The 14,370-nt window shown below is 51.2% G+C and overlaps 1 protein-coding gene across 1 annotated transcript; it reads left to right on the top strand.

Moving 5' to 3' along the window:
- Positions 1 to 4,815: 4,815 nt before the first annotated feature.
- KRT2 (keratin 2) lies at positions 4,816 to 12,415 on the top strand. The gene is made up of 9 exons (XM_036096417.2): positions 4,816 to 5,469; positions 6,457 to 6,671; positions 7,017 to 7,077; positions 7,867 to 7,962; positions 8,590 to 8,754; positions 9,060 to 9,185; positions 10,030 to 10,250; positions 11,381 to 11,415; positions 11,513 to 12,415. The coding sequence occupies exons 1-9, from the start codon at positions 4,894 to 4,896 to the stop codon at positions 11,968 to 11,970; spliced, it is 1,953 nt and encodes a 650-aa protein (XP_035952310.1). The 5' UTR covers positions 4,816 to 4,893; the 3' UTR covers positions 11,971 to 12,415.
- The last annotated feature ends 1,955 nt before the right edge of the window (positions 12,416 to 14,370 follow it).

The following is a 14,370-nucleotide window of genomic DNA, read 5'->3' as shown; positions in this document are numbered from 1 at the left end:
GTCATCCAGAAGCAAGCCCTTCGGCCATTCCTTCCAAATGAGGCATCCCAGAGCCGCAGGTCTGAAGGCATCTTGACGAGCTTTGTTGCCACACTGAGGAGCAGGAATCTCCTGAAATAAGAGGTGATTTGTTTGGTGGTCCACAATTCTATTTGTTTTCATGCTTTTCTCTCTCTCTCGTTTTTTGAGAGGGGAGAGGTTTCTTCACTGGCCTCCTCCTACCATTATCCCCAGCCAGCTCAACACAGGAAGCCTTGAAAGAAATAAAAGAGGTCACATGGGGGGGGTCAGATTTAATGATGGGGAGGGGTGAGGCGGGGGCTGGGGGTGGGAGGATATATGTGGGCTGATAGCTCGATGGGGCACTGCTGAAGAAAGGGCAGGCATCCAGGTAGAGATGCTGAGGGTGAATGACAGCAGTGTAATACCGAATTAGCAGGAAGGCACCCCGACAGTGAGGGGTAAGGGGAGAAGGAGGCAGCATTAAATCTGGGGAAGCCTGGAGGAATCTCTGAACTGTGAGGAAGGCCTGAGTGGTGTATCGATGATGCCCCCGCTTTCCTGAAATCCCAGCCAAGGTGGGAGGGACTATCTGATGGCTGTCTGTCCTTCCATGCTGGCGTGGCTATACGGTTGAAGGGCAAGAATAAGAACATTGGTGCCAGCATGGGAGGAAAACGTGGTCTGGGAAACAGGCCGGAATGAGGGTTGGGGCTGGGGACAGCAAGCACTTTCCATGAAGACCCATTTTCCAGCTCTCTGTGTTGTGAGTGAAGACGTGTTGCAGGTGAGGACACACAGGCAGACGTGTCGGATTGGTATCACTAACCAGACGGCACGGACGCCCCCAGACACCTGTCCCCGCGAGGCGCAGGTAGCCATGACAGAACTGAGCTCACGTGGCCGCGCACTGACCCGGTGGAGAACGAAGCAGGGAGGGGTAACCTCCCACTGTCTGGCGCAGGTCTCCTGGGAATTAGAAAATTCCCAAGTAGAAAAATGAGAACTACACATGACCTCTATGTGGGTCAGGCGCTATGCTGGAGGCTTCATTTCGTGATGGTTGGCATGCTGGAGTCCCAGCAGCATGCGATGAGGCCCTGCCGTGTCCTGGGCAGCGTCCCTGCCCTTACCCTACTGTTTCTGGGGCCTGCGCCGCTTCCGAGCAGTGGGCACACTGATTTCCTGATAAGCCTGTTACGTGGTATGTTCCAAGGACTCTGCATTCCAAAATGGAGTCCACACAGTGGACTGTTAGGCACTTCATGCTGTGGGTGCCTGGCTGTCCACCAGCTTGGTTTCTCAGTTCCAACCAGGTTGGCCAGGACGCCTTCAAATCAATAGCCATAGGGTTCATGGCAAAAACAACAACAACAACAAAAAACAAAACAACGAAAAAGGTAGGAAAGGAGGGGTTCGGGCTGCAATGGATGACCCTGGGACTAGTGACTGAGTGAGCAGAGTTAAGATATTCATTGATAATGAAGTATCCCAGGGGAGATATTGAGCAAGTGGCTCCTGCTAGGAGCCTGTAAGCCCCCTGTCCCACTTTCCTTTGGCCCCTGAGCCCCCATCTAGACACTCTGATGGAGTATGCCCTGCTTAGCAACCCGTGCGGGGACGGGAACGGAACATCTGCTGCCTTTCCAGGTCTCTGCTGCAGGCTGGCCTGTGCATGGCTTGTTTCCAGCCTGAGGGCTTTCTGAACTTTTTGATGTTACTGGGCTCTGTATGGCTGTTAGCCCCTAGAGCACCCAGAACTCAGCAGCCGGGGCTGGAAGAGGAGGGTTTGTTGTTGGTTTTGTTTCTGAAATCCAAGCACGTGGTCTCGGCAGCTTGGTTCAGCGATGCTTTGAGTCCTTGGAAGGAGACACTCACCTTGCTGGCCTGTGGAGGGGAGCCCCTCCCTGACGGGGCTGAGTCAGAAGCCTGAGACAAAGTCCAGGTGGGATCTTTGGGGAACAGGTGCAGGGCAGGCTGTGAAGACTCAAGCACTGCTCGCATCATATTTCCATGTTAGGGAAGGCTGCCAATTCCCAATCCCAAACCCTAAGCATGATTTCTGGATCCTTAGGCTCATTCTCTGAATGGCTGCTCTGTGCTGAGGGGTTGTAGGTTTGGGGTAAAGATGAATGCGACCCTGGCTCACGTCCAGGGATGTGGCTCCTTGCAGCACAAGGAGGACATGACGGGCTGTGAGAGAGGTACAAGGGAGTGTGGGCAGAGGGGATTCAGTCTTACCGGGAGAGTCTGCCCTCAGCACCCATGTGTATTTCTCACTGGCTGAACAGTTCCCTTCACACTGGGGGCTTGCCTTTCTGCTCCACTGGCCAGGTTAGAGGCTTTTGAAAACTTATGAGGGAAAGCATTTAGGGGTCTGTGCTTGTCGGCAGCTTATTGAAAGAAGGATTTTGTCCTACAGGGTGATCCCTTTTCTGTTATCAGAGGCAGCAAAGCTTAAAACCCATTACACTCCCTGTGGGGGATATTGTTCCCATTTTATAGGTGAAGGCATTGAAGATCACAGGGGAAGTCAGCTGCCAAATCACAGCCAGAACTGAGTCTTCACTCCCACTGCACTCCCTTAGAGAATGTGGGACATGTTATCTGGCTGAGCACACTGAAATGATATAAAAGGTAAAAGTTTAAAAATACGGAAATAAAGTGTTATCTAATATTTAAGCACATGGAGATTATATAAAAGGTAAAGTGAAAAGTATGGAAGTAAAATGGTATATGACATCGAAGTTGACTTAATTCTACCCTCCACGTTTCAAGGGAAAAGGAGGACTCTCCTTCTTCAACTTGACTTTCAAAAACTGGGTCTAGAATGGGAAGGTGCCCAGTGGAGAGAATGGCAAGGGAGATTTGGAGTAAAAGCAGAATCACAGAGCAAGAACACATGCAGATTTTGTGCCCGGCACAAGCCTGGGGCATAGTAGATGCTCAATAAATGTCCCTTCCTTTCCTTCACAGAGGGACTAAGATGCTCCTGAAGCTGACGTGGCCTGGGCACAGATTAGGACGTTGGACAATTAGGGCGTTGTTCAGATATCCACAGATAAGGACATGTTTGACTTTGGATTGAGGTTCTCTCAAAGCTTTAAGCCTCAAGATTTATTTGCATGATTATGATTATATAGGCCAGATTGGGGAAAAAAAAATCAAGGAGACACATGGGTTTGCTTCCTTCAGCATTCTCTTACTGCAAACCGAGTAGCATGAACAGCTAGCTCCCTGTTCTTCACCCTCATCCCTGCTCCGGCCATGTAGTTAAGACACAGGATTGGAGGTTGCGGGGAGGGGATGGGAGAAGGGAAATGACACTTCTTGAGTTTCTGCTACTAACTAGGAACTGTGTTTGGCACATGGGTACATGCTCTGTTCTGTTTTTGCAATAGCCATACTCTTCTTCTTATTCGCTTTTAGAAATGAGGAAATTCAGGCTCAAAGAGCATTTTGAATGACCCAGGGTCATTTAACTAAAATACAGTGAAACTGAGACTTAAACTCAAAACTTATGTTTTTTTATGTTATTTTATGCTCTCTCTGTCCTGGGCCCTGAGAAATCCTGGTTCTGTAACTCATGGGCCTACGTGGAATGCACAGCCTTAGCACCAGGAAGGAGAAGGAGATAGCTTTGCTTCACCCAAAATAGTAGTGATACCTAACATTTGTATCATATCATGGTTTTCAAAACACTTTGTGTGAATTTCTCATTTTATAGCTAAGAGTACAGAGCCTCAACGTTGAATTCAAAGTCACAGAGCCAGGAAATCACAAACTGGGGCTCACACTGAGACCATGTGACCTTAAATTCCATTCCAACACTCACGTGTCTGGCCACACAGGCAAAGGAAGGACTGTGACTGAGTTTAGGAGTGGATGCTCTCTCTGCATTTGATGACTTGATGGGTTTTCTGATACTCATCCTTCCCTGGTGATCTTGAAAAGTCGGACTTCCTGGTTGCTTAGCAGAATCACCCGGTAATACATGATTACTGACTGGTTACATCAATATACACTTGGACCTCAGAGTTATGGAAAGCCTTTGATGGCAACCTTTTGTTGGGTGCCCAGAGTCAGACAGACCCAGGAATAGAGAGGCTTTCCCTAAGTCCTTCAGCCTCTGGGTTTTCATGTTGAAAAATGACAGGGTTGATAGCTGTAAGGACTTCTAGTTACAAGAAAGAGAATTCTCCTCTCCTCAGTGACTGGCTCTTGTGTTCTCCTGGTGTGATATGGGAAGGAGTCAAGATATTTTGAAAAATGACAACTCTTTTGAAGCATCCTAGGCCAACTTCTTTCTGTAAGAGTATGCATACTTGCCCATGTTGCATTTGTACTCCCCCAAAGCACTTGTTGACACTCTTCCTGGAGCAGAGGGACAAGCAAGGACTCTGAAGCTGCTACTGAGGGGCCCCTGTAGTTAATAAACCTGTCGCCTCTTTCATCAGCCTCACCGGGTGGCAAGCCGGCACAGGCCCGGTGGTAGCTGCCCTCCTTTGGATTGGTCCAGAGCAGGGAACGGCCTTCTGCAGAAGGTCTTTTTTTCAGATTGAGAAACCCATGTCCTGATCTCCTCTTCTGATGATTTCACAAAAATCGAATTGCATGACAGATGCCCAGATAAACAGGAGAAGTTTGCAGTCAAAGCAAGTTTTGGGATAGAGCTGATTAGTAGACTTTTAATGGCTATTAGCTTGATAATCACTAACCAGGCATAGCTTCCAGGCAGACCAAACCCATGCATAAGTGTGCCCACACCCATGCACACCAACACCTCGTTGGCAGGTATAAAAGGGGACCCTGACTGTCTCCCGACAGCAGAGCATATTCTCCAGCCTTAACTCGTCTCGGAAACCCCAATTTTCCTCGCTGGGCAGAGGCATCATGAGTTGTCAGATCTCGTGCAGATCTCAAAGAGGAGGAGGAGGAAGATTCGGGGGCTTTAGCAGCGGCTCAGCCGTGGTCTCCGGTGGGAGCCGGAGATCGGCCACTGGCTTCTCCTGCCTGAGCCGCCATGGTGGTGGCAGAGGGGGCTACGGCGGAGGCGGCTTTGGCAGTCGGAGTCTTGTTGGCCTCGGAGGCACCAAGAGCATCTCCATTAGTGTGGCTGGAGGAGGTGGAAGCTTTGGCTCCGGTGGTGGATTTGGTGGCAGAGGAGGTGGCTTTGGAGGAGGCAGCGGCTTCGGTGGAGGCAGCGGCTTCGGTGGAGGCAGCGGCTTTGGAGGCGGTGGTTTTGGAGGCGGCGGCCTTGGCGGAGGCCGCTTTGGAGGTGGCGGTGGCTTTGGAGGTTTTGGGGGTCCTGGCGGATTTGGGCCTGGATGCATCCACGAAGTCTCCATCAACCAGAGCCTCCTGCAGCCTCTCAATGTGAAAGTTGACCCAGAGTTCCAGAACGTGAAGTCTCAGGAACGGGAGCAGATCAAAATGCTCAACAACAAATTTGCATCTTTCATTGACAAGGTGAGTCGTGAGAAGTTGGCTCCATCTGATGCTCAGGATGCCCTACTTCCACTACTCACTGGAAAGGAAACAGCACATAGGAAACAGCTCCTGTTTCTTTTAGGAGCCCTTGGCGTCGTCAAACTAGCCTGGCTTATTTCCCAAACGGGAAAGAGGCCGGCTTCCTGGGCTGCGTCTTCTGAGACAGTCTGCAGTTAGGAATTATGTATGCCTTTGGCTTTATTGTTTCAGCCTAAATAAGTAAGATTTATGGAAAATTCTGAAAATCATGGGAAAACTGATACAGACAAGTAATGGACTGAGTAGTTCAGGCCAAGTGGCAGCAGGTGTTGGAAGAAGTTGGTAAGACATCTTCTGAGATAGTCTTTCCTTCCCTGGAAGTTATTACTCTCTTAAGTTCTGGGAAGCTGAACCTGCTTGGGGATGAATGAAATTCCTGCCTTCAAGAGAAGCATTCTCAGTTTTGTGACCCGTAAAGTCTTTATTGGTGTCACTTTTGAGCATTACAGGGTTTTGTCCTATTTCGAGGCAGATGAACTCGCCTAAGAAATTTACGAGGCTCTTAAAAATCAGACCGAGGAGCCCTGCCCTGCGGTGCTCTCACACTCAGCACCTTTAGGAGCAGTGCCAGTGGATGCCTATTTTTGGTTTGCCCAAGACTTTATGGGACTTTTGCTGGGAATTCAACTAGGATGGGAGAAGGAAGTGGCCTGGAGTCTCGGGAGCAGCTGCAAACAAGATAGTGGGTGGTGAAGTAGGAAAAAGAGCTCTCTGTGTGGAAAGTACCAGATGTAACATTAGGGGTCTGTAGAACTTTCCAAGTGTGGAGGCAGGGAGCTCGAGCTGGATCCGGCATCCAGCTTGTGAGCACAAAGCCGAGTAGACTTCTTTATGTCCCGAAGCAGGGTCAGAGCTGTCTCTGGCAAATGAGTCCCGCTGGTGGGAAGGGCAACCAGCGCTCCTGTGCTCTTCCTCTGGTCCCCGTAGGTTCGGTTCCTGGAGCAGCAGAACCAGGTGCTACAGACCAAGTGGGAGCTGCTGCAGCAGCTGGACGTGAGCACCCGCTCCACCAACCTGGAGCCCATCTTTCAAGCGTACATTGCCAAACTGAAGAAATACGTGGATACGCTCTCTGCAGAACGAACATCCCAAGATTCAGAGCTGAACAACATGCAGGATCTTGTTGAGGATTTTAAGAAGAAGTAGGTGGCCGAGTAAATGCCAAATAAATATTGATCGTAGCCATCCGGTTGTTCCCCCAGGAGGCCACTCATGTCCCCATTGCATTTGTGGTGATAATTTGTGTGTGCCGGTTATTTGTGAGGAAGACATTGAGGGCTTTAGAGATCATGTTTTCTTCACATGTTTGGGAGTTAATTTATAGAAAAGCATCCTTATTTGGGACATCATAGTTACCATTTGGAGAGTGAAGGTGTTTTATACTCTTAGAGAGTGGAAGATTTGGGGGTGAGTCCAGTAGGAAAAGGAAAAGAAAAAAGTAAACAAAGTAGAACTGATCTAACAGCTGTGTCCCCGGGTCCCCACAGGTATGAGGATGAAATCAACAAGCGCACATCTGCCGAGAATGATTTTGTGACCCTTAAAAAGGTGAGCAAGGGAATGTCATGGCTGGGTGGGACTGAGGAGGCTTCAGAAGCCCACCGGGTCCAGGCAGACAAGCAGGAGAAGAACTCTGAGTGGGAACAGCAGTAACTAAGGGAAAAGGGTGAAGCAGGTCCACCGCTGGTTCTCTTGAAAACAAAAGTGTCTCTGCAGTTCAAGCTTCTGGAGCTGCTCTGCAGATTTGCTGGAGCATTCTCACCAATAACCTCCTTCAAGCTTATGTTGGGCCCTGCAAGATGCAAACACAGAAAGCACTTCAGTTGTCTTCTAAAGAGCTGAGGAAGGGATGGACCTCCCTTAGAATGCCTAAAGATGTTGTCGGTTATGCTGACGAGTTTGGGCTAGAAGGCAGAAATGTGGCTTCTCAGCCCAGTTGCTGCAGAAGCTTTGGTGTAAAATCCAGAGAAGTTCAGGTGAGGTAGGATGGACAGACAGGAGGGAGAGTTGAGGGCTGAAAAAAGCCACAGAGGCCATTAGGTTCCATAGTAGGAACACACAGTGTCTCAAGCAGGAGGGAGAGAATGGTTGACAAAGCTCGTCCCGCCTGAGCTCTGATGGTCTTGAGGAACATGAGCAGTGAACGAGGGCACCCGGCCCGTAGTCGAGGTGCATTGTGGACTCTGTGCCAAATGATGCCCCGTGGAGACATGGCTGACCTGAGGTGCCTGCGAGCCACTGACAGGGACTGGGGGGAAGAGAGGGACAGAGAGAGGGTGGGGCCCATACCTTGAGCCGTGCACGAGTTTCACCAGAAACCCCTCACGTTTTCTGCAGGACGTGGACAGTACCTACATGACCAAGGTGGGGCTGCAGTCCAAGACAGATTTGCTGACCCAGGAGCTTGAGTTCATTAAATTCCTTTTTGAGGCGGTAAGGAGGCTGCTCCTGGTGAAACCCTTGCTTCTCACTCTTCCCATCAAAGCAGTCCTTCCCAATGGGGGAAAAGGTGGGATGAGTGGGGTTTATGGACTGTCTGACTCCCACTTGCCACCATTCCAGGCCACTAGGGGTTTCTGAGGTGTAGGTCTTGGAGGAGAGAACTATCTTCTCTGATGAAGGAAGGCTCAGGAAACCCGGGACAAATTCCCTTCACTTCATTCCTCAAATGTCCTGCTGCCCTTAGGCAGAGAGCTGTCCTTTTCCCATCCCTATGTCTAACGTGTTTCAGACCTCCCCTCTGTGCCCATGTGTACACACATTTTCCGAAACATTTGTCATCCACATGCTTCTTTCTGGGGGCATCAAACTTATCAACACTGTCTACCTGGTGAAGGCTATCCAGCAGGAGGCTCAGAAATAGACTCCTCTCCCATAATTCTCTGGACACCCTTGGCAGAGGGCGAGGATTGGTGGTTATCTCGCTTTCATCCCACCCATCGTATCCCACTCAGCTTAGTCCGAGAGTCTGTATTTCCCTAACTCTGGGGAGGGGGATGCCTCCTCACCGCCTTGGCTATGGTCAGGGAAGCCATGGCCAGACCTCGTGTCCTGTTGCAGGAGCTGTACCAGATGCAGTCCCACATCACCGACACCAATGTCATCCTGTCCATGGACAACAACCGCAGCCTGGACCTGGACAGCATCATCTCCGAGGTCCGGAGCCAGTACGAGGAGATCGCCCAGAAGAGCAAGGCCGAGGCCGAGGCGCTGTACCACAGCAAGGCAAGTATGCGGAGAGCAGAGAGAACCACAGCTTTGTCTAAAAAGCTGGGTTTCACCTCGGCTGGAAAGTGTCCAGTGAGCTGACGGGTGTCTTTGTCTAATGGAAGTTGGGCATCATTCCCAAGCAAGAGTGTTCACAGGACCAAAACTGCCCTCAACTGAGAATGGCACCGAGTCCTTTTGGGGATGTGAGACAGTCCCCCACCGCTCACGAAGGTGGCTTGGTTGACCCACCCTGTATTAGACTTTCCTTGGCTCAAGCCAGGCTTCCTCCAAGCTGCCACTGTCCTCCTCTTCCCGTACAGTATGAAGAGCTCCAGGTGATGGCGGGGAAACATGGAGACAGCCTGAAGGAGGTCAAGATGGAGATCAACGAGCTGAACCGCATGATCCAGAGGCTGCAAGGGGAGATCGCCCACGTGAAGAAGCAGGTGGGCGTAGCTCTGAGGGCTGTGCGGCTCCAGGAGTCGAGTGGGGCTTGGGGGGGTGGGAGGTCGTGTATGGGTGTGTGTGTGGGGGGGTGGGAGTGTGTGAGTGTGTGTGTGTGTGTGTGTGTGTGAGAGAGAGAGAGAGAGAGAGAGGAGAAACTGAGAAATTCTAATCTAGCATATGTTGATCCCAAACATCTCGAGCATAACATAATTTAAGGCTTGTAACAATTTTTATGGTGGTCTAAGAGACATTCCAAAGTGAGGATTAGGGCAGGGAAAGAAGTGTGTTACCTTTCGGATTGCCTCCATAAATGAAAGGGAGTGATAACAAATAAAGCACAAGGTCCTCTGGCTGGGGCGGAGGTCGGGGGGTTGGAGGCAGAGCTCGGCCTCCGTGCTTGGCACGGGCCCCAAGCACGGGCGGTGGTGTGGTGGGGGGGCAGTGGGTGTAGCAGGGAGCTGGCCAGCCGGTGGGGGTTAGCTTGGAAGAGACAATGTGGGGCAGAGAGTTGACTCCAGGGGCAGAGAAGTTCTGTGAAGTGGTCCACGTCGGATGTTTTCATTTGCAGCTGTAAGCTGGGATAATGCCCTGTGTTGTGAGGACAAAGCTCATTACGGGGAAAGCGTAAGGGTCTAGGCAGAGGTGACTGATAGACGATGCCCCAGAAATGACAGCAGGCCTTAGCATCATTGTTTGTGCCTCGCATTAACTCCGGAGGGACCCAACCCTTCCAGGGCCAGTGAGTCTGGCTTCCCACACCCTGAACACACCCACTCCCCCTCCCCCCTGCCAGGCCGACTCCACTCTCCAGACCAACAGAAACCTTTTCTCCCTCTCTCCCAGTGTAAGAGTGTGCAAGAAGCCATCGCAGATGCTGAGCAGAAGGGAGAGAATGCCATCAAAGATGCTCAGAGCAAGCTCTCTGACCTGGAGGCCGCCCTGCAACAGGCCCGGGAGGATCTGGCCCGGCTGCTGCGTGACTACCAGGAGCTCATGAACGTCAAGCTGGCCCTGGACATCGAGATCGCCACCTACCGCAAGCTGCTGGAGGGCGAGGAGTGCAGGTGCGGGGCGCTGGGAAGGCAGAAGCCACTCCCTCCTAGGACCAGGGCGGGAGGCCAAGGCAGGGAAAGCTGGGGGTGGAGCAGGGCCTTCTGACAGCTGAGAGCTGACATCACGATGTTCCTCAAGCAGCCATTCACCACCCAAAGCATTTAGTGTACAGTTGTAGATTTATCAATACGGAATGACTATCAAGGCAGATTAAATTAAGCAATAAGTTAATCTTGTTTTTTTCTGAAAGAGAAAATAAAATGTTGTGAGAACAGGTTAGTCCTAGACAGCCTGAAACATTGGCTTATGGGTAAGCAGGGTGCATGGTGTCTTCTCCCTCCACCTTGTGACCCAGAGCCCGGGGACCACGTTGGAAGGTGCTGACTGGCTGAGGCCTGACTGGCTGGCTGTTCCCCGGCAGCAGGTGCCAGACCTAGTTCTGTGCAGATTTCCTGGGTGACAAACTGAATCATTTGCTAACCGCCCAAAGGGAACCTTTCCTTCCTCTGTTTGAGGGCCCTGTCTGAGCCCTTTGTCGGTGGTAGTAGCATCCCCAGTGATTTCATCTGGCTGAAGCAACCGGAAGGGGACAAGTTACCCCAGGCCACCAGCAAGCCAGCATGACAGGGAAGGAGCTGCTTTGCTTAGGCTATTGCTCTGCACCTGTCTTCGAGGCCATGCCTCCTATGCCCAGCCTGCAGGAAGAAGTGGGAGAGATTTCTGGTGCAGCCGAGGAGGCGAGGGCAGGAGGGTAGAACGGGGAGGCTGTACAGAGTTGTAGTTCTTTCTGAATTGGATGCTCATAGTGCAGCCTCGTTTCAAAATTTCTAGCGTGGCTTGGGTTCAGAATATCAGACTCAGTATCATGGATTTAAACTCAAAAATGGCTTGCAAATCAGAAGTGAATTTGCTTTTTGATCATTTTCATCTGAGCAAAAAATTGGGATGCATTGGGCTGCTATGCCGTGTGGACAAACGTGGGGCCTGCCCATCTCTGTGATCTGGAAGCATGGGAGAGAGCGGGCTCTGGAAGCCCTGGTGGCTGATGGTCGAGGTGCATGCTCGCAGGTGGAAGCTCTAGAACGATATGGACACAGAGCCTAAGGGCCCCGCCACAAGCTATTTTCTCTCTCCCTGACAGGATGTCTGGAGACTTCACTAACAACGTGACTATGTGTAAGTAGTGGGGTGTTCCTGTGCCATGGGTGGTGTAATGGGAGGAAGCAGGACGAGGCAGTCAGAATTTCCATGGGGACACTCTCTCTCTCTGCAGCTGTGACCAGCAGCAGCATGTCTTCGAGCGTGGCATCCAAGGCCGGCTTTGGAGGCTATGGTTCTGGAGGTAAAGGATCCAGTTCTGGAGGAGGAGGCTACAGCGCTGGAAGTGGCAGTTACAGCTCTGGAGGCAGAGGATTCAGCTCCAGAGGTGGCGGTGGAGGGGGCTACGGTTCTGGAGGCAGCTCCAGAGGAGGCTCCGGCTCTGGAGGAGGATATGGTTCTGGAGGGGGACATGTCTCTGGAGGTGGCTCCAGAGGAGGCTCCGGCTCTGGAGGAGGATATGGTTCTGGAGGTGGCTCCAGAGGAGGTTCCAGCTCTGGGGGAGGCTCTGGTTCTGGAGGGGGACACGGCTCTGGAGGTGGCTCTAGAGGAGGTTTCAGCTCTGAAAGGGCTCAGGGTGGTTCTGGCTCAGGTGAAGGTTACGGTCCCAGCGTGACCTTCTCTTTTAGATAAGGATGGAGTTCCCGTCTTGACTCTTCCACTTAGAATGTAGAAGCCTGTCTCTATACATCCAATTGACAGCAAGTCAAAGCTTGTCATCCACCTCTGGTGGCATCTTGGAGGAAAAGGATACCCACATACCATGTTTGAAATATCTTCTCTCCAAACCAGTTAGTGGGAGCCAGCGACACCCTCTGAGCCCTAGGGAAGACTCTGCATTGCTTGGCCTTGTACATCTGGCCATGCCCCCTTTCCTGGCCCCTCCTTGCATTGCCCATTTGGTGGTCCTTCTCCTGATGACTGTTCTGTTGAGGGCCCCATCTCAAAGCCTGCACCTTTCTCGTGGCCCTGCCCCCAGGGAAACATGTTTCTGTGTATATAGCCCACCTTGCTGGCTCTGCATCTAAAGTGCTGTGGTCTTGGTGTCTGCACAATAAACTTCATTTGCAATTTATAACATGCGGTGTGTGTTTAATGTCAAGTCTTGGCAGAAGTGGGTAGCCAGGAGCTATTACTCATTGCCTGTCTGACTTAAGATAGCAGAAAATGGAGAGATTGGGAAATGATAAAAGAGAAGCTTCCTGGAGCAGGGACATGTTGCCCTGAGACAGTGTGGCTGGCAGAAGCCAAGGATATATATATATTTTTTTTCTGGAAGTCTTTAAGAACAGAGACAGGAGGAGCTAGCCCTGGAGTCAAGGTGTGGGCGTGATGTTTTCAGAAAGTATTTGCCAGATCTGGGGACTGTGATATTGCCAGGAAGGTGACAGCGGGATTTGTGGAAAATTCTCTTTCCCAGAAAAAGCCACTCTTAACAAGCTTTTCCCACAGCTACCCGCCCCCACCCCCCCCCCCAACCCTCTTCTGACAAGAGCTCTGATCTGAAGTCCCTTCTCCTCAGGGCAAATCAGCTGAGCCCCTTGAGTTCCATCCAGGCTGTCTGCAGCTCTGAGCTTCCAAGGCCGAATTCCCTTAGCTCAGCCTAGGTCATGGACACTCTACATCCCTGAAGCCCGAAGCCCTCAGCAGGAGTTCTCAATGAAGGCTGAAGGAGAGATCTGGGGAAGTCTCTGGAGGACTATAAAGTGATCTCCAAAATAAACAACCACTATTTTCACAGAACATTTCTCCACTTCCATCAGAGAAATTCCCCAACACATTCAGCAGATACTGGGGCCCCACATCCAACAGCCCTCTGAGATGCCCTAGCCCCGGACATCCCAATCAGGGCAGCCTTCCCCTGTGGTTGGGATGATTTCAGCCTCTTCCCCACAAAGGCCTGTCACCTCATTGGAGCTTCGTGGAGCTGAGGAAGGCCTGGGCTCTTGGGATTGGGATTAGACTGGCCAGAGTTGCCCAAATGGGAGTTGGTAGTTTTGGTTGGGTCAGGTCAAGCTATATGTATGTGGTATTCGATGCAGCAGACGTGGCTTAAGACAACTCAGAAAAAAAAATCCTGGGAGATTCTTTTCTCTTTCATTTTACTTTAGCTTCAAAGCCTTGGTGAGGCCTTAGCTGAGGCTATTGGGGTGACTTTGAGCAATGCAGGGGAGGCATTAATAAGGAATAGATGGTTTCACCTGACCCCAGACCAGCTGGCCCCAGGTCTGAGGCTGTGGGAAGAGAGAGCTCTGAAGGCTGCAGGCCACAGGGTGACAGACAGTAGCTGAGGCTGACCAGTCAAGGGTGCTGTGGCCGACGCAGCCTTCGCTAGGTGGGAGAGGTCTGTGGAGGTGAGGGTACCAGCCGGGAAGGGGAAGGGCAAGGGGCTTGGCTGTTTTAGGGTGTATTTACCATGCAGGCATGAACATAGCCTTAAACAGGGCCTAGTCTCCCAGACATTTAGGGCTGGAATGGAGCCTTAACATCAGTGATTTTGAGCCCCCAATATAGGTAAGGAAACAGATAAGGTCCAGGGTGGGCATAGAAAACGGGCCTCCGCTCCCCAATTCATGTACTGTGTAAAGGCTTCAGGAATGGTGAGCTGTTCTGATAATTTTCTGAGGGGAAAGAAGGTGAGGCAGGAAAGGTGGCAGCTTTTATTCCCAACTACCTTAATTGCTGAGACTATTGGTGGTGTGAATCTCTCACCCCATCTATGGTTCACACTCCTCACTTCTACTCTATCTGGGACAAAGCCCTTCTCTTCCGATTTACTCAGACACGTGTTACTTTCATGTTGGGCTCCAATAGCAAAATAAGCCTGCTCAGTGGGACACAGGCCTGAGGCCTGAAAGAAATCTGGCTATAAGCACCTAATGGAGTGAGGGGCCAGCTTTGGGGGATGGAGTCTCCTTTCCTCCTAAGTGTCACAGGAGACTAGTCCAGAATCTGGGACAGCCCTCTCCTACCTCTGCTCGTCTTCCACCAAATCTGGTAACTGACTTGTCAGGTCTTGGGCTTCAAAAGGGA

The sequence above is a fragment of the Halichoerus grypus genome, chromosome 6 (assembly GCF_964656455.1).
Source record: "Halichoerus grypus chromosome 6, mHalGry1.hap1.1, whole genome shotgun sequence".
NCBI lineage: Eukaryota > Metazoa > Chordata > Mammalia > Carnivora > Phocidae > Halichoerus > Halichoerus grypus.
This window is presented reverse-complemented; position numbering and strand designations above follow the sequence as displayed.